This window comes from Spermophilus citellus (genome assembly GCF_964194105.1).
Source record: "Spermophilus citellus genome assembly, chromosome: 7".
Taxonomy (NCBI): domain Eukaryota; kingdom Metazoa; phylum Chordata; class Mammalia; order Rodentia; family Sciuridae; genus Spermophilus; species Spermophilus citellus.
In genome coordinates this window covers 155,397,663-155,417,006 of record NC_138188.1, presented here as the reverse complement: position 1 = coordinate 155,417,006, position 19,344 = coordinate 155,397,663, and the positions used below count along the sequence as shown (strand labels likewise).

The 19,344-nt window shown below is 40.9% G+C and overlaps 2 protein-coding genes across 11 annotated transcripts in view; one reads left to right on the top strand and one right to left on the bottom strand.

Annotated features, from left to right (window-relative positions):
* The window catches only part of SON (SON DNA and RNA binding protein), a 31,891-nt gene extending 18,874 nt beyond the window's left edge, over positions 1-13,017 (bottom strand). For all 10 annotated transcript variants that reach the window (XR_014022931.1, XR_014022932.1, XR_014022933.1 and 7 more), the window contains exons 1-3: positions 12,888-13,017; positions 9,548-9,714; positions 1,373-7,294 (exon numbers count right to left, since the gene is read on the bottom strand). Coding sequence is in view for 6 of the 10 variants with exons in the window: in XM_081301081.1 (XP_081157207.1) it covers positions 1,373-7,294; positions 9,548-9,714; positions 12,888-12,964 (6,166 nt within the window). In the remaining 4 variants the exon portion in view is untranslated. The remainder of the gene's footprint in view (positions 1-1,372; positions 7,295-9,547; positions 9,715-12,887) is intronic.
* A 1,026-nt stretch (positions 13,018-14,043) lies between these two features.
* Positions 14,044-19,344, top strand: part of GART (phosphoribosylglycinamide formyltransferase, phosphoribosylglycinamide synthetase, phosphoribosylaminoimidazole synthetase) — a 30,555-nt gene continuing 25,254 nt past the window's right edge. Inside the window, exons 1-3 of the mRNA XM_081301094.1 lie at positions 14,044-14,148; positions 14,833-14,885; positions 17,040-17,190. Of these exons, the coding sequence (XP_081157220.1) occupies positions 17,046-17,190 (145 nt within the window). The 5' untranslated portion in view covers positions 14,044-14,148; positions 14,833-14,885; positions 17,040-17,045. The remainder of the gene's footprint in view (positions 14,149-14,832; positions 14,886-17,039; positions 17,191-19,344) is intronic.

Below are 19,344 nucleotides of genomic sequence, written 5' to 3'. Positions count from 1 at the left end.
CTAAGTTTTTAAGCGCTGGCCCTTCAAGTCCTTATGGAATTTCCCAAACACTACAAAATGCTTGCTCATTATAACTTATAATGATCACAAAGCCACACAGAAACCCATCAAAGCCAATTTCATTTCCCAAATTATCTGGACCTTAAAACTTTTCTCCTCCTAATCTGACCTCTTAAGTGACCCTTTACACTCAAAATAAAGTGTCCCCCCCTTCTAACATGTCTTCATCAAGCCAGAATTAACAGCTTTTCCACATGAGGAGCAATCAACACATTCCATCCTTTTGGTAAAAAGAGACAGGTTTTTCCCTATGTCTCCTTCACTGATTTTGAATCAGTTTGGGAATTATATACTATCTCTCTACTTTGAATAAAAGTGAGCTGAGAAAACACTTGTTGAACTGAATGCAAATTCTTCTTTACTGCTCTTAACATCTTTTTCTTTAGATAATCCTGACCTGGACATATCCAGTCCACTGGGATAATAAATTATGCAGCAGGTAACCTGCATCCATCAAGTTTTATTTATCTCTGCATACTACTTAAAAATATCAAAACATAGTACTTATTTTTAAAACATGGAAGAACAGTAGTTGTGTTGGGGTTTTTTAATTTGTTTTTGGCTTTGGGTAGTGAGGACTGAATCCAGGGATGCATTAGGACTAAGCCATGTCCCTGGCCCTTTTTATTTTTTGAGACAGGGTCTTGCTAAGTTGCTTACAACCTTGCAAAACTATCCTCCCGCTTCAACTTCCCAAGCCACTGGGATTAAGGAATGCACCACCACAACTGGTCAGAACAGATTCTAATCTAATAAATTCCACTTTACCCATAACAATTTTCATTTACCTCATTAAATAACCCCAGATGCAAATTTCCTACTGACTTCTATTTCCAAGTGTATAAAACAGAAGAATTACTTTCACAAACATTTAACAATTCTAGATTGCCATTTTAAGATGTTAATTTATTAAATAAGAAAGAAAACCATAATTTTGCTCAGTATATGTATAACACATATAATAACAATATGACAATATGACCGTATATACTGGCCTTGTTTTTCATAACAGGACCATCTCCCATCTGCCCTTTTCTTTGGTCTTTATCTACTTTTGCTTCTCATTTTTAGTTAAGGCAAGATGGTGCAAGCAAAATAAAAAATTTAAGGAAAAAAAAACCTTGGTTCTAATATACTCCAAAGCAGGTCTTTTTTAACTCCTATGACATGCTCACATGCATCTATCCCTTTATCAACACATGCTTATCTAATCACACTTAAACCCATGATCCAAAATATCCTATTTGACTCAAAATCACAAAAAAACTCAGGTTTAAATCACTCCTTATTAAATTTTGAAAGAATGACTCACCCAAATCTGTTAAACGTTTCGGTGATCTGCCTCTTTCAGAAGACCTGGATCTCTTACGTCGGATGGGAGATCTACTAAATCTTCTTCTCAAGGGTGTTCTTGATCTCCTTAATCTGACTGGTGATATACTAAAGCTTCGTCTTCTTACCACAGACCTGGATCTTCTCCGACGGCTGGGGGTGCGGCTCCTTCGGCTGGGGGTGCGGCTCCTTCGGCTGGGGGTACGGCTCCTTCGGCTGGGGGTGCGGCTCCTTCGGCTTGGGGTGCGGCTCCTTCGGCTTGGGGTGCGGCTCCTTCGGCTGGGGGAAATGCTAAAACTCCTCCTTCTACCCACAGATCTAGACCTTCTTCGACGACTAGGAGTGTGACTCCTACTCCGACGACTTGGGGTTCGACTTCGAGCTCTAACTGCTTTTCGATTATCCCTGGAGCTTGATCTTTTTCTTTTTCTTTCCCTGGACTTAGATCTGTGCTTTGGAGACCTTTTGCGCTTCTCTTTTGATACAGATCGCCTACCTCTAGACTTTGACCTTGATCTGCTGCTCCTCCTCCTGCGTCTTGAACGTGACCGTGAACGTGTTTGTGAGCGATGAGACTTGGACTTAGATGATCTTTTCCTTGCCCTGGAACGAGACTCACTGGTGCGCTTACGGGACTTGTGTTCAGAAGATTTGGAACGCTTACTCCGAGACCTTAAAGAAGAGTCTCTTTTTTTCTCTTTCTCACCTTTGTCACGGTTCTTATTTTTCTTGCTTTTTTCATGTGTGTCCTTAACTTTTACAAAAATTTCATAATCATCTTTTTCCTCTGAAGAAGACTCTGAAGCCCTTTCTGGTACACTAGTTACAACTGGACTGGCAGCCGATTTATCACGTTCAGCTTCACTTGCAAGTAAAGGTCCTTCAATACCAGCTCTAAGGCTTGTAAGTCGTTCCATGTCCTTAGGAAGTAATGGTCTCACTAAATCTGCTTCATTAATTTCATCAATGTTAGCAGAAAATCCTGAATCAGACATCTCTTTAGTAGAGAGAGGTACTTCTTTATCTTCTCCACTACTTTCTTTAGGGCTGAGAGCAACTGCTAATATTTGGTCACTCTCTCTCACAGGTAATGGTTCTTCTGTATCCTTACTGATAAGATTATTAGATGTTAAATCAAGATGAATGTCTTTAGCAGGCAAAGGTCCCTCTATGTCAGCTTCACTACCACCACTGGGGCTGTTGGAAATTACCATGTCATGTTCAGTATCTTGAGTAGTTAAAGATACCTCATCATATTTACTAATTGAACTGAGAGCAGATGCTGTCACAAACTCAATACCCTTATTAGTTCCCGTTGTATCAGGTTCCAGAACAAGAGGACCAATAGACGATAGTGTTCCTCCTACATCAGCTTCACTAATACCAGGGCAGATATCCAATACTGAGCATTCTTTAGTCTCATTCATGGGCAAAACTTTTTCTTCACCAGTTTCACCAACAGGACCAGTGCTAGCAACAGACTCTGTATTATGTTCCATATCTTTAGCAATTATATAATTATTTATACTTAGGTCTGTACTTATACCATGTTCATTTTCATAAGAGTCACTTTTCACGTGTCCTTCCACATGTGGCTCTTCACCTGAATGCAATGGAATCTCCTGCATGCTAATGTCTGGAGAAAAAGTTTGATCACCAGATAGTAAAGTCACCCCTTTCATAACTTGTGATGATACAACATTAGATCCCACTATCACTGGTGTAGAGACTAAAGCCATTTCAGCTGATGTTACTTGAGTTTGCTCCGAAACAGTGACAGCAGACTCTGAAAATGTCACAGTGGACTCCTGGACAGAAACACATGGTTCTGAAACAATCATAGCAGGTTGAAGGAATGACACTGCTGGTTCCAAAACAGACACAGAAGGCTCCAGGGCAGACACAACTGATACAGGAATGGTAACCATCTCTGGCTCAACCATGGTGGGAGGCTCTGGTACAGCCACAGCTTGTGATTCTAACTCAGTCACGGCTGGTGGTTCTGGGCCAGCCACAGGAGGAGGTTCTGAGCCAGCCACGGCAGGAGGTTCTGGGCCAGCCACGGCAGGAGGCTCTGGGCCAGCCACAACAGGAGGCGCTGTGCCAGCCATAGCAGGAGGCACTGGGCCAGCCATGCCTGGTAGCTCCAGAATGCTCTCTGTTGGTTCTGGCTCCAACAGGGACATGGATACCTCTGAGGCAACATGTCCTGCAGCTCTCATGGAATCAAATGTTTCTGCTGCCTCTGACATCATAGGAGGCTCTGATGTTAACATAGATGGTTCAGATGAAATGGGTATTTCAGATACCATACAAGTCACTGGTCTCTCTGGAATACTTTCATGTTCTTCTGCTACTACTGCAGACTCAACAGGTATTGATGTAACTGAAGACTCTAACTCTGGTGGTGGTTCTGGAACAGTCACAACTGCCTCTGATGCTAACACTGAGGACTCTGATCCTGTCACGGAATAATTAGCAGGCACTGCCGGAGGCTCTGAAATCTCACTTTGACTCACAGCAGGCTCAGGCTGTGATACACACTCTTCAGAGGGTAATGCTGACACCTCTGAAGGCCAAGTATTTTCAGCTGTTAATGCTGCCTGCTCAGTGGGTAATGCAGGACCGTCCGGTGGTTCCTCAGGAGGCAATGGTGGTGTCATTGGTGGCTCCTCAGGAGGCAATGGTGGCATTGTTGGGGGCTCTTCAGGAGGCAAAGGTGGCACCATATATGCCTCCGTATATGTATCAGTATAAGAATCAGTGTAAGAATCAGCTGCCATAGACATCATTGAACGATCAGCAGTATAAGATGACATCATAGATCGGTCAGCCGCAGAGTACGATGACATCATAGACCGGTCAGCAGCAGAGTATGATGACATCATTGACCGGTCTGCACCCATGGACATCATAGATCGATCAGCCATTGGGGACATCATGGAGCGTTCATAAGCTGACATCATAGAACGCTCATAGGCTGACATCATAGAGCGCTCAGCCATAGGAGACATCATAGAGCGCTCATAGGCTGACATCATAGAGCGCTCGTAGGCTGACATCATAGAGCGCTCGGCCATAGGGGACATCATAGACCGCTCATAAGACATCATAGAGCGTTCATAAGATGACATCATGGAACGTTCTGCAGCATAGGACATCATCATAGAACGTCTAGATGCTAACATCAAGGGTCTAGGTGCTAACCTATATGGCCTAGGTGCTATTCTATAGGACCTGGGTGCTATTCTATAGGGTCTAGGTGACATCCTATAGGGATCAGGAGTTAGTCTGTAGGGATCATGGCCTAATCTATAGGGGTCCTGTCCTAACCTGTAAGCATCATGACCTAACCTATAAGGGTCATGACCCAACCTATATGGATCCTGAGCTAACCTGTAAGGATCCTGAGCTAATCTATAAGGATCAGGAGATTTTGAACCCAACATAGCAGAATCTTGGGTACTAGAGGCTAACATCTGGGCATCCATGGTGCCAGAGGCTAACATCTGGGCATCCATGGTGCCAGAAGCTAACATTTGAGAATCCATAGTGCCAGATGCTAACATCTGGGAATCCATAGAACTAGTTGCTAACATCTGGGAGTCCATGGTGCTGGTTGCTAACATCTGGGAGTCCATGGTGCTGGTTGCTAACATCTGGGAGTCCATGGAGCTGGTTGCTAACATCTGGGAGTCCATGGAGCTGGTTGCTAACATCTGGGAGTCCATGGAACTCGTTGCTAACATCTGGGAGTCCATGGAACTCGTTGCTAACATCTGGGAGTCCATAGTGCTAGTTGCTAACATCTGGGAGTCCATGGAACTAGTTGCTAACATCTGGGAATCCATGGTGCTAGAGGCTAACATCTGGGAGTCCATGGTGCTAGAGGCTAACATCTGGGAGTCCATGGTGTTGGACGCTAGCATCTGGGAGTCCATGGTGTTGGATGCTAGCATCTGGGAGTCCATGGTGTTGGATGCTAACATATGGGTCTCCATGGTGTTAGAAGCTAACATATGGGATTCTTGGGCCATCAAGGGATCCACTCCTACTGTTACAGAAGTCTCCCCCACTAATGTAGCAGGCAGCTCCTGTGCTACCGTATTATAGGATTCCAGCGCTGTCGTCGAGGGCACCTCCAGGGACTGCGACACGGTCATCGTTGACAGCTCCGATGTTGTCACCACAGACTGAACAGAGATCTCCAGCGCCACAGTTGCCACTGGCTGCCCAGGCAACTCTGGCGCCCCAGGCTGCCCTGGCAACTCAAGCACCCCTGTTGCCAGAGGCTGCCCCAAAAGCTCCAGTGCTCCAGCTGCCCCAGACTGCCCTGAGAACTCCAGTGCCCCAGTTGCCATGAGCTGCCCAGGCAACTCTAGTGCCCCAGCTGCCACAGACTGCCCCGACAACTCCAGTGCCCTAGTTGCCGAAGGCAGCCCTGGCAACTCTGGCACCCCAGTCACCGAAGGCTGCCCAGACAACTCCAGCGCTGTTGTTGCCACTGGCTGTCCTGGCAACTCCAGCACCATAGTTGCCTCAGGCTGCCCCAGCAACCCTGTTGCTGCTGTCACCTCAGGATGCCCAGGATGTTCCACCGTTGTCATCCCCACAGGCTGCTCGAACTCTGTCGTCGTCACAGGTTGTTCGGTCAACTCCATTGCTACTGTTACCGCAGGCTGCCCTGGCAACTCTACTGTCGCTGACACTGCAGGCAGCCCTGGCAACTCCTGTGCCATCACAGGTGGCTCTGGTACCTCCTGTGGTGGCTCCAACCCCATGGATGGTGCTGGAGGCCCTGGCAATTCCTGTGACAACTGTGGCACTGCTGTCACAGAGGGCCCCGGCAACTCAGGCACTGCAGTCGCAGGGGGCCCTGGCAACTCAGGCACTGGGGTAGAAAGGGGCCCTGACAACTCTGGCACCGGGGTAGCAGAGGGCCCAGGTAACTCCAGCACTGGAGTCACAGGGGGCCCCTGCAACTCCGACTTGGAGGTCGCAGGTGGCCCCGGCAACTCCAGCACTGAGGCTACCGACGACTCCGGCAGCTCCAACGCTGTGGTCTTAGACAGCTCCAGCAACTCCTGTGGTCTTGTCATTGATGAATCTGCAATCTCCGATGGTACTTCTACAGGTTGCTCTGGAAATCTTAGCACTTCAGTTGCAGATGACTCTGGAAAATCCACTGTTGTTGATGTGCTTGGTTCAGGGTGCACCTCAGTAGGTGTGTCTGATGCGGTCACAAGGGTGTCTAATGGCTCTTGCACTTTTGCTACTGGAGGCTCTACCACCAACTTGATCTTTGATGGCTCTGGAGAGGTGCTCTCCAAAGATTTCAGCACAGATTTTGTCTGATACTCCACTGACGTTACAACTGGCTCAGCTGACTTCAGCCCTACTGTTGTAGCAGGCGCTGTTGCAAAGGAATCCAGAATCTTTGTTGTAGATGGTTCCAATGTTGCTGCCACAGACTGTTCTGAGATAAGTGATGTAGATCCAACTGAGAGTTCTGCAGTTTTTGTAGCTGGCTTCAGAGTTTCTAAGATGTGTGGCTCCGAAACCTCCATTGATACTACAGGAGGTTCCAGCATAACTGTAGGGGATTCACTGGACTCAGATAGGCCAAATGATCTTATAGGATGCTCCAGTGCCATTGCTGAAGGTTCAGAATCAAACTTTAAAAAGGAATCAGATTCTAAATCTATGTTCCCATCATGATGAGATTTCGGCTTTGACTCAGATTCTTCTGGCTGTCTTTTGTACTTTTTTTCCTTTTCTTTCTTCTTTTTCTTCTTTTTGTTTTTGTGCTTTTTATGCTTCTTTGACTTTTTGGTGGGAATTTCATCAGTAGGATCTGTTTGTACAGATACACATCTGCTTTTTCTGGAGGCCTCTTTCAAATCTGAAAGTAATAAAAATTAAATTTTGTCAGATGGTCTCCAAAGTAGATTTAAATAAATCATATAAACCAGTATTTTTGCTCCATGTTAAAACTTCATAGTATAATACCCTATGTTAAACAAAAAGTTACCAAATAAATTCTTTTCCATAAACCAATTAGTCCAAAGACTGCCACTGCCACTTTTCCAATATTCTTTCTACAACTAAAGTTTGAGTTAAAAATAACTTCTTACTTTATCCCAAAAACTTATCTAGAATTATATTAAAATGTGTTTTAGGGCTGAGGGTAGACCTGCCCAGAATACACAAAGCTCTGGGTTCAATACCAATCACCAAAACAACAACAAAAAATTTTAATAAATTCTATTAAATTAATTCTTTATCCAATTCTTAAATTTTAGCAAATTGTTTACGAACTGTATCAATCAATATCATGTTTAGCTGTTACCATTGCTATTAAAAACATCTACATTAAGAAAAATTGGAGGGAGGGAGTATTAGGGATTAAATTCAGAGGCACTCTAGCACTGAGTTATAACCCCAATTCTTTTCATTTTTTATTTGGAGACAGGGTTTTGCTAAATTGCTGAAGCCCTGAACTTGCAATCCTCCTGCCACAGCCTCCAAGTAACTGGGATTATAGTAACTGAAATTACAGGCATGCACATGGCACCTGGCTATTTTTTATAATTATTTTACAACTCCTTTTTATACCAGAAGCAACATGGCACACTGGCTCTGAAACAAAATGCCTACTTTTGTATCCTCAATCAGTACATCAGTTAGTAGATAAATAGCATTAACCAAATTACTGACACACTGTCTAACGTTGGAAGCTGAATAAATTAAACCATGCTAGTGCATCCAACAAGACTGGGCACATGGTAAACTCAACAATAGTAATTACTTCTAAACAGAATACAAACATCTGAACAACAAATGCAACACATCAATATAGAACTTAGATTGCATCTTTTCATACTTGTACATTGATTAAAAACTATATTTTCCCCTGAATACTCTTCTAAAAATGACTAAGCAATAAGAAAAAATTTCTTACAGCCTTTAATATGTAATTTAAGAATATGTCAGAGCCAGGCATGGTGGCGCATGCCTGTAATCCCAGGGGCTTGGGATGCTGAGGCAGGAGGATTGCTAGTTCAAAGCCAGCCTCAGCAAAAGCATGACACTAAGCAACTCAGTGAGACCCTGTCTCTAAATACAGTACAAAAGATGGGGCCGGGTATGTGGCTTGGTGGTCAAGTGCCCCTGAGTTCAATCCCCGGTACCCACCCATCAACCAAAAAAGAACATTTCAGAGCTGGAGATGTAACTCAGTGGTAGAGCACTTGCCTAGTATGTATGAGGCTGAGTTCAACCCCCAGCTCACTCCACACCAAAAAAAAAAAAAAAAAAAAAAGACATTTTTTTCAATTTGCATATCCTAGAAAAGATCATTTAGTTCCACTTTAAACTAGATGGGATTTATCCTAATACCAGTATTAAATTAAATAAACCAGAAAAAGCCAATCAGACATTCTGGCCATTAAGACTATAGAAAAATATAAACTGATAAGAACAAATACCTTTCTATTGTTTGTTTATTTCATAACATCAAATATTGGTTAAAAAAAAGGTTAAGAAAATGTTTGTTGCTAGAACCATAAATCTAAGTGTATGTTTTTTAAACCACAACATACAAAAAAAGATCATACCACACACCTAATTCCTAAAGACAGTAACTATCATTTTTTATAATTAATTATATATCCTTCCCTTGTAAATATCAATTATTTAATCAACTCTAAAAAATCTAAATATTCATACAATGACTCCCTTTCATTGTATTTTTAAATGGTGTGAGTGTAAAAACAAGACATCTCTAAGCCTGGACTTTAAAATAAAAACTTCTAGGGTTATATCTTAAAAAAAAAAAAAACACATATTTGACCCAGGATACTACACCATCCAAATCTGATGTTTAAAGACAACTGGTTCAATGAAAATCCACATTCAAAAATCCTGGCACTAAGACACTATAAAATTGAATCAAAGAGAGAAAAAAAATTATATTCTACCAGCAAAGCAAAGAAATGCATCAATGTTCATGTTTCAGTATAATTTTATTCTCAAGGGAGAACTTTACCAAGAAAGTCTTCAGTAAATTGATTCAATAAAATAATACTTAACCTTCAAATAAAAAATTTTAAAAAACTTAAAAACCAAAATTTTGAGACATTTATCTCCATCTTACCTGGCTTATATCGTAGTTCTGTATCTAAGACCCCAGAAAGCACTTCCTCTATCTTCTGCACTATTTCTTCATTTGGTAGGCTCCTGGCAGAGGCACCTGCATCACCTGCCTGGTTTCCTTCAATAGGTGTATTTGTTTCACCATTCAGCTGGCCTTCACTCCTTCCACTTGACAAGAAAAGTTTTTCAAAATTCATTAACATTTTATCACACCACATGATAAATCAATAAGCTAATATTGATGTTCCAATTAATATGATCTTTCACCCTTTTCCTTCCTATTTCAGATATTTGCCACTAGGCATCCTTAATACGATATACTCATAGCTGGGACATTTTCATTTTTACACAAAGTGTTCAGCACTGAAAGTTAAGAAAATATATATACAAAATCATATTTCTAAGCAAAACCTTTTTTAAATGAAATAATTCCAGAAATATAACTTGAGGTTTTGGGTTACCTATATACTTCTCTCCAGGGAGAAATATTAATAAGAGCTTAAATAAGATGACCTAACATTATGGTAGAAACTATGGCCACAATAAAACCACACCTGTGCACAGGTCACAATTACAATAAACAGTATCAAGGAACACAGAAGTTAGCCACTGACACACTGAGTAAAAAAAGTAATTTGTAGCCTCTGTTCAGGTTTAAGGCTGTTAATGAAATGCCATAAAATTTATAAAGAAAAATATTTATATCATTTATACCTAATTATAAAAAATCCTGGTACTAAAAAATTTCTGGTGTTCAAAAAAATTCACATTAAACAAGTGGTAACTCATTTATACTAACAAAATGATAGATGGTTTAACATACTTTCAACTCAAAGAGTCAGAAGAATTTAAGTATAGATAAAACATTTCACCTTGTAATCATTTTTATTGTTTTTGTGTAAATGTGCAAAATTTTGAAATCTAATAATTTCAATATTAATTTTACTTTAATTTTAGCTAACTGAAAACACATAAAAGTCTAGTCAAAATAAATTCAGTAATTAACTAAATGTTAAGGAACATTTGATTTTTTAATATAATGAACCATGTAATAATAATAAACATTTGTTGAGTACTAAGTAGTGTCATGTCATGTTCTACATTTTCAACTCATTTAGTCCTACTAAAACTCAAATCACCACTATTACTCTGATTTTATAAATGAGGGAAATGGGGCAGAGAGAAGACAAGAAACTAAACTGAAGATCATATAGCTATTAAAAAGTGAAGCAAGCATTCAAAACCAGAGCCCATACTCTTGAACACTTCTATATACACTGGATCACTTACTCGAACTAGCTAAACATCACTTTATAACCCAGATGCATGTAAAAGTAGATGGGGAAAAGAGAAAAAACAGTTCACTGAAATGGTTAATAAAAAACTTGTCTCTGGGTTGGGGCTGTAGTTCAGTGGTAAATCACTTGCCTTGCAAGTGTGAGGCACTGGTTTCAAACCTCAGTACCACATAAAAATAAAGATACTGTGTGTTCATCTACAACTAAAAAAAAATTTTTTTAATCTTGTCTTTACACCAATAATACATTAATTTGTGTTAAAGAGCTGAATATTTCCCTAGTGATAATCTGCTTTATCTAATATTCCTTTCAGATTGCCTTTATGAAGCACTATTTTACACTTTTCCTGAGCACTTATACATACATAATTACCATGTATTTAAAAGTCACAAAACTACGATTTTAAAAAGTCTGCTCAGAAAGCAATCTTAATCACCTTAAAAGCTGCCAGGATATTAATTGCAACTACTAAAAAGCAATGAGAATTTCAAACCACTTAAATATCCTTCAATATATTCCTACAAAGGAATTCTATGCAGCCATGAAGAGTAACCCAAATTTTGAGTCTGTTATGGACAAACTACTTGGCACTATCAGGTTGAAAAATAAAATAGAACAATTACATTAACAAAACGCATGTTAATCTGTATACACAAGCAAAAACTAAAGGATATTACATCAATAAGAGTAGTGTTTGGTTTTTTTCTCCTTTTATAGTTTCTAGATTTTTTTTTACAGCAAAAGAAATGCTCATTTTCTAACAGAAAGACTTACTTGTAAAAGCTATAAAAACAAAGCAAACACAATTACTGATGTCATACAACTATTTAAAAGTTTCCAAGACAATTATTTTCCCTTAGTTCAGGTCTCTTCTCATCCTAAAAAGCACTACCAATATCACAAAACGTTCAAAAGCAATGTAACAAGAGATATATTTCCCACTTAAAAAACAACACATTCTGCAAAAAGGTGTTGCAGTAATACATCATTACCTCCAATAATGTTCATTTAGATACCTAATTAAATTGCGTTTCCGACTATTTTCAAATTCACATATTATTCTTGTTCTAAACTTTTAAAATATAATTAGCAAAAACAGTGTAACTCAGAACAAGTAAATTACTTTTCAAGATCTCTTTTCAACCTCTGGACTTTTGAGTATTTCATACAAAACAAAAAATACTAAAAGACAACCACTTAACAGCAAGAGCCACACTATTTTCCTTTCTCGGTAAACAACTACTCTGGAGATCTCTCCATCTTTAAATTTCGTGAAACCAACGTGACCTATGTAAAGTCTATCAGAAATAGCAAAACTAGCGTGCTGATCAAATATGTCAACTGAGGCAGGGGTAGCAAGAAAAAAAATTGGTCTAGACACAAAATCCACTTTCCAGTTGTCAAAATCTAGTAACCATCGGTATTTCCAAGACCCAGTCCATCCTCTTCTCGAATATTTCACAAGTTGGCCAATATCAGTTTGCGGCATTTTCACTTAAATCTGTTAGAATGCTGCCTGGTGGAAAACACAGAATACTGGGCCCGAATAGCAGAATTAATGGCTCCCGGCCCCCAAACGATGTGAAGCTGGCAATAATAGAGCGGATTTAGGATTACCCAAGAAACGGCCGTTAGAGACCCTTTCCGGTCACAGACACCGGCCGGCGAAATCCGCGGAGGCGGAGAGGCGGTGGCGGAGGAGGGGCTGAGGAAGGACTAGGCCCGTCCCTGGTGGACAAGTAGGCCTACCAGTCGCTAAAGGGTAAGGGGCGAGCAAGCGGCAGAGAAGGGTGAGCGTCTAAACTCTGTAAAAAAGGAGGAGTCTGAAATTGCCACCGAAAAGGCGAAGTTTCTCGGGGAAAAGGGAACGAGCGGATGGAGGGTTGGGGGGGGAGGGCCCGGAAAATGGATCCCAGGCCCAGGCGGGGCCGTAGCGGGGCCTGAGCCGAGGAACGACGGCGTCTCTGAAGAAAGGTACCATGGAAGCCTAAGGCGGGGGGCCCAGCAGCCCTTTGGGAGCAGAAAAGTCAGGGAGGTATTTACCTGGAAAGCTCCTGTTGGATTTCCCGGAATTTACTGACCACGAAAGACCTAAAAACCTGCTCGATGTCGGCCGCCATGGCGTCCGCTCCGTTCTCTCAACTCCTCCTCGCTAGTCCTCCAGGCTCCCAGCATGCCTCGGGAGGAGGCGCAGCGGCCAATTCCTTCTCTCGCCTTCCTGATTGGTTCGTGTGGGAGCGCCCAGACCGGCACGCTCCGCCAACGGACCAATCAGTGGGCACGGTCCCGCTCTCCTCCTCTGTTTCCGAGCGGCTGGGGGAGAGCTGCTGACGTTTGCGCCGCGCACGACCAAGTCCGCCATGTTAGTATCTGACGCAGGCGCCATTACAGAAGTCTCTCTAGAGATCCCTGTCAGATTCTGTTGTCGGCCCCCCAGCAGTTTTGAGGGGCTTTAGGAGATTTGCTGTCGCGTCTGAATGTCTGAGATGAAATTCCATGAGGAACGAGGGCAAAAAAAAAAAAAAAAAACCGCAACATGGTGCTTGTACTAGAGCTCCCAGTGTTTGCTAGTGGCGCCGACTTGAGTTTAGTCAGGGAGATGCAAACGGGAAGGAACTAGAGCCCGGGTTCCCCCTGTGCTGTGAACACGATTAACGTTTCTATCCCGGCTCTCTCCCCTGCCTCCTATATTCGGATAATTTTTTTAGCAACAGGCTGGAGGTCCTGCGCTCAAAAGCCTAGTGCATTCTGGGCTCCTAGGAGCCGAGCAGGTCATGAGACTGTCCCCGCAGTAGCTGGTCAGCTCTGACTTTCGCGAACTGCCCACAAGGAGCCAAATGGGGCTTCGGCGTCTGGGCGCTCCCACAGAGCTCAGGAGGCTCCCGGGGAGGAATGGAGAAGTTACGTGGCAGCCCCCACCACAGTGACCCACTGTAAACATGCTTTGGTCAGGCTGTGGTCCCAAGCAGGCTCAAGCCGCGCCCGAGCGGGAAGGAGCCCCACTGATTGCCTGGACCAGGGACCCAGGCCAGGCGACCAATGGGGAGGGAGGCGGGTGAGGGGCGGGCGCGCGGAGCCCCGGGCCACTTCCGGCGAGTAGCGAGTGCGAGCGGCTTGGCCGTGGGTATAGGTGCGTAAGCTCCCTCGGCTTTTAGACCACGTTTATGCTTTGGCTGGGGATTTACTTTCAGGAACTGAGTGGAATTGTAGAAACACACTTGGCTGTAGAAATTTTCGTCTTGTTTTGAAATACGGTGGCTGGGGACTTGGCCATGTGCTTTGCATTGTTAATGGAGGTTTACACGTGAGCTATCACTTTCCCTGCGAATAGGGCCAGGCCTGTTTGTGTCTTTATGCTTTTTTCAGGCCATAACCCAAAATTGATATACTCATCACTTGTCTCGTTGTGCGTCCGTTGTCACTAGCTGATTTGATCCACTTGTGTTTGTACGTTATTCCCCAAATTCTTTGAAGTGGCCTTCTCTGGCTCTGCTGTTCTCGTTGTAGGTTACCCATTCTAATCACTGAGGCCCAAGGTTAAGTCCCTCAAGGTTTCCCAGCTAGTAAAGAGTGAGGAAAAGCGACTTCTGGAGCCCAAGCTTCTTGCCTAATCCTGATGTACCTTTCAGGCTGGCTAGCACTGCTATTTCATAGATTCTGTATGTAAAGTAAGCAGGAAATTTTTCTAAAACTGCCAGTCTTATTCAAACAAATATGTGATATTTTCTGTAGATTTAAAGATATGTTTCAGATATTTCAATGCACATAGCACATAAAATGTCTATTTTTGGTTGAATTAAAATAGCTTTTCCTTCTGAGACTAATTTAGCAGGGTTTTTCCCCATAAGTTTATAATGCTAATCATGTCAATTGTTGTCTGAAAAGTATCTAAAGAAAATGGCTTCATTTGGAATCCAGAATCTGCACCATCTTAGCTGTGTGACCTCCAGCAATTTATATAATCTAACTGGGCTTCCATCTTTTTCAGTAAAGTAGAAATAATAGTAGTATCTAAAAGTTTAGAATGGCACCTGGCATGAGGTAAGTGCTTTAAAAAAATAGCTTTTTAATATTAAAGGCTTAAATTTTCCTTTATGTATGTAGTTTTAGCATCTTACAGGAAGTTATCAATTTCAGTTTCTTTATCCTGTTACCATCATGCCTTCTACATAGTTAGATGTCTTTTGAAAATTAGTAAATTAATGTGACAAATTATTTATTCTTTTGTGAAGTTTTTTCCTTTGTTTTTTGTTCTGGGAATTGAACCCAGAGCTTCTGCTGAATACTGTACTATTAAGCCATACCCCCAGCCACTTTTTTTTCCTCCTAGTGTAATGATTTGATAAATTGTTTCTATTCCAAAATATGAATGTGGGTGAAAGAAGTAATTGTAACAAGTTTGCATTTACAACCCCTAAGTTCTATAAGTAGTATTAATATTTTATAAATGTCATTTCAATTAATCTTTACACAACCAAGGTCACACAAATACCAAAACTAAGAGGTGTTTAAATAGATTTTTGCCTTCTCTACCAGATTTCAAACATAGCACACAAACTTCCTAAATCAGAAGTCAGCAAACTACAACTCCCTCCTGCCAAACCCTTCTGCTGCCTGCTTGCTTGCTTTTTTGCATTTTTTTTTCCTGTATTGGCAGTTGAACCCAGGCGTACTTTGCCACTGACCTACATCCCCAGCTCTTTTTTGACCTGGTTTACCTATGTTGCTTAGGGCCTAACTTGGTAAGGCTGCCTAGAACTTAGTGATCCTCCTGCCTCAGCCTCCCAAGTCACTGGGATTACAGGTGTGCGCCACTGCACCTAACTGTACCTGTTTTTCTGCTGGCTGTTTTTCAGCCCACCAAATAAGAATGGTTTGGGGATGGTGGATAATGTTTTTATCACATGTGATAAAATTATATTTGTACATAAAAATTTTATTGTTTTATTTATTTTGTTACAAACTTTCAGGTGGCTTCCTACTGCCTAGAGCCCTGGTAGGCAAATAATACCTTTGTCCTGCTGCCTGTTTTATAAAGTTAAGTTTTTCTGGATATTGGCATGTTCACCTTTCAGTGTATTGTCTATATCTCCTCTCATGTCACCATAAACAGTTGGTAGTTTGGACACAGCACGTACCCCTCAAATATTTACTGTCTGGTCCTTTACAGATGAAATTTGCTGACCCCAGTCTTTAATATTTCTTTCAATTTGTGATAACTTTATCATAAAGTTGTCTATACAGTCTCAACGTTTAGAAACAGATTTTAAATTTGGGGTCTAAATTTAAGTGTCAGCGTGTATGCCTATAGTCCCAGTTACTTGGAAGGCTGGTGCAGGAGGATCACTTGAGCCTAAAAGTACGGGGCTGCCTAGGCAACATAGTAAGACTCCAGTCTCTTAAAATCAATCAAACAATCATTTTTTCTTATTAAGGCTTTGATGATTATTAAATCTTCCTAAAATGAAGCTAGAGAAGAGAGATTGTAGGATATTGTTTCTCAGATAAGGAACTATATTACTATTTTCGGTTGCATATAATATTACAGACTGAATAAGTTATGAAGAAAAGAGTTTTATTAGCTCACAGTTGTGGAAGTGCAAGGTCAAAGGGCCCCATCTGATGATCAGCTTCTTGTTGGTAAAGTCCCTAAGTGGCACAGAGCATCGTGTGGCAATAGCCAAACTGGTACACGTAAATATATGTGTGTATCTCCCTCTTATAAAACCACCTAGGTTTAGAAAAGGTCGTTAGGGTGGGGTCTCCACCCCAATGATCTTTTCTAAACTTAATCACCTTCCAAAAACTCCGCCTGTAACCATAGTTGGATTACATTTCCACTTTGCTAATAGCTCACAATGGGGATTAAATGTCAATACTTGAAACCTTGGGGAACACCTAAACCATAACAGAAGCCACATCACCATGACTTAATCTAGGTCTTCCTTATTTTTAGAATCCCCCCTTACCCTATGACTACAGTCATTTTTCTCAAATTATTAATGAAAATTTTTTTAAAAAATGAATCAGGTGAAAATATCATTTGAGTACAAATTATTTACTTGACTCATTTAGATAACGATTAAATAATATTTGTGGTATTAAAGCATATGTATTCTAAAATGCATAAAATCATATGTGACTATGATTTTCTTGCTTCAGAGGTTCATTTTCCTTTGAATTCCTGCTTTACAGACAGCGATGGCAGCCCGAGTACTTGTCATTGGCAGTGGCGGAAGGGAACATGCGCTGGCCTGGAAGCTTGCACAGTCTCATCATGTCAAACAAGTGCTTATTGCCCCAGGAAATGCAGGCACTGCCTGCTCTGAAAAGATTTCAAATACTGGTAATTGTGTTACAAAAATGGGAAATAATAATTACTATCTGTTAATGATAAATTGTCAACCACCTCTGTCCTTTATAATACTAATGGTAGATTGCTATTCAAGTTTGAATGCTTTTCTTAACTTTAAAATTTATGTGGTAATTTGAATACCTGACATATATTATAAATGTAAGGTAGCCTTTTGTTCAGAATATGGCATTTCATGACCCAGCTCTCCCACTCCTTGGTATTTTCCCAAAAGATCTAATAAAAAAAGAATATGTCATTTCATTATCTTAAATTATTTTAAATCTTAAGAAATACATCCATTGAAAAGGTAGCAAATGCCAAATATAATTTAAAGTCTTTTTTTTTAAGAGCTTTATAGTTATACATAGTAGTTGGGCTCCTCCATGCAAACTCATACATGCATGAGATTCAGTTTTAGTTCATGATCCCCTCCCCGTTTTCCTTCCTGTCCTCCCTCCCTCCCCGTTCTTCCTCCTCTACTCTAATGGACTTCCTTTCACCTATTTATTTTTTTGTAGTTGATTGATTCCTTTTTATTTATGCATAAAGATGAAATTCCCTGTGATATATTTACATATGCACTTGATGTGATATTTTTTTCTTTTTAAGAATTCACTCTGCATTGCCTCTCCTTTCCCATCCCTCCACTCTGCTACTCCATCTCCTTCTACATTACTGATCTTCCCTTTGTGTTATCCTGTTCTTCCTTTCCCTGTTCCTTTAGTTTACTCCAGCTTCCACGGATGAGAGAAAACTTTTGACCTTTGAGTTTCTGAGTTTGGCTTATTTCATTTAGCATGATTTTCTCCATTTCCATCCATTTACTGAAAAAATACCATAATTTCATTCTTCTTTATGGCTGAATAGAACTCTATTGTATATATGTATACAACATTTTGTTTATCCATTCGTCTATTGACAGGCATCTTGATTGATTCCATAATTTAGCTACCATGAATTGTACTGCTATATACATTGAGGTGGTGTATTGCAATAATATGCCTGTTTTAGAACTATGGGGGAAATACCAGGGCGTGGGATAGCTGGGTCCTCTAATGGTTCCATCTCTAGTCTTTTGAGGAATCTCCATACTGTTTTCCAAAGTGATTGTAGTCCTACCAACAATGTACAGCATGTAGTATTGTTTGTATTCTTGATCATTGCCATTCTGGCTGGAGTAAGATGAAATCTTAGTATAGTTTTGATTTGCATTTATCTGATTGCTAGAGATGTTGAACATTTTTTTCATATATTTTTTGCTTCTCTGTTCCAGGGATGATCCACTGAGCCACATCCCCAGCCCTTTTTATTTTTTATTTTGAGACAGGTTCTCACTAAATTGCTGAGGCAGGCTTTGAACTTGCAATCCTCCTGTGTCAGTCTCCCAAGCAGCTGGGATTACAGGCATGTACCACCATGCCTGACATTTTTGGCCATTTGTGTTTCTTCTTTTGAGAAGTTTCTATTCAGTTGTTTTGCCCATTTATTGATTAGGTTATTTGGTTTTTTTGGTGTTTTTTTGAGTTTTTATACATTCTGGGTATTAATCTCATATTGGAGTAGTGGCTGGCCAAGATTTTTTTCATTCTGTAGGCTCGCTCTCCATGCTCTTAATCATTTCCTTTGCTCTGCAGAAGCTTTTTAGTTTGATGGCATCCCACTTATTGATTCTTGGTTATATTTCTTGTGCTTTGGTGGTCTTGTTAAGGAAGTCAGTGCCAGCACCTTTATGATGAAGTGTTGACCCCCTGTTTTCTTCTAGAAGTTGCAAGATTTCTAGTCTAATTCCTAAGTAGTTTAAAGGCATTTTGATGTGTATTTTTGGAAATGAGAGGTTGAACAGTACTATCAAAGGTCAGTCTTAACAGTTCTAACTTAAAAAATGATCAGCTCATATGCTGTATTAAATTATTCATAGTACTTAGAATATGACTGAAGATTCCTCACCTTGCCTTACAAAACCTTTCTGCAATCTGGTTTCCACCTGCAGTTCCAGCCTGGTCTTTTGTATCTTTTTTTCACTAAACTGCATCAATGCTGTCCTGCCAGTTTTTCAAACACAGCTAACTGCCTTGAAATTTATTTCCTACCCTAACATGATGGGCTTCTAATCACTTTGGGTCAACTTCAATGTTACCCCTTCAA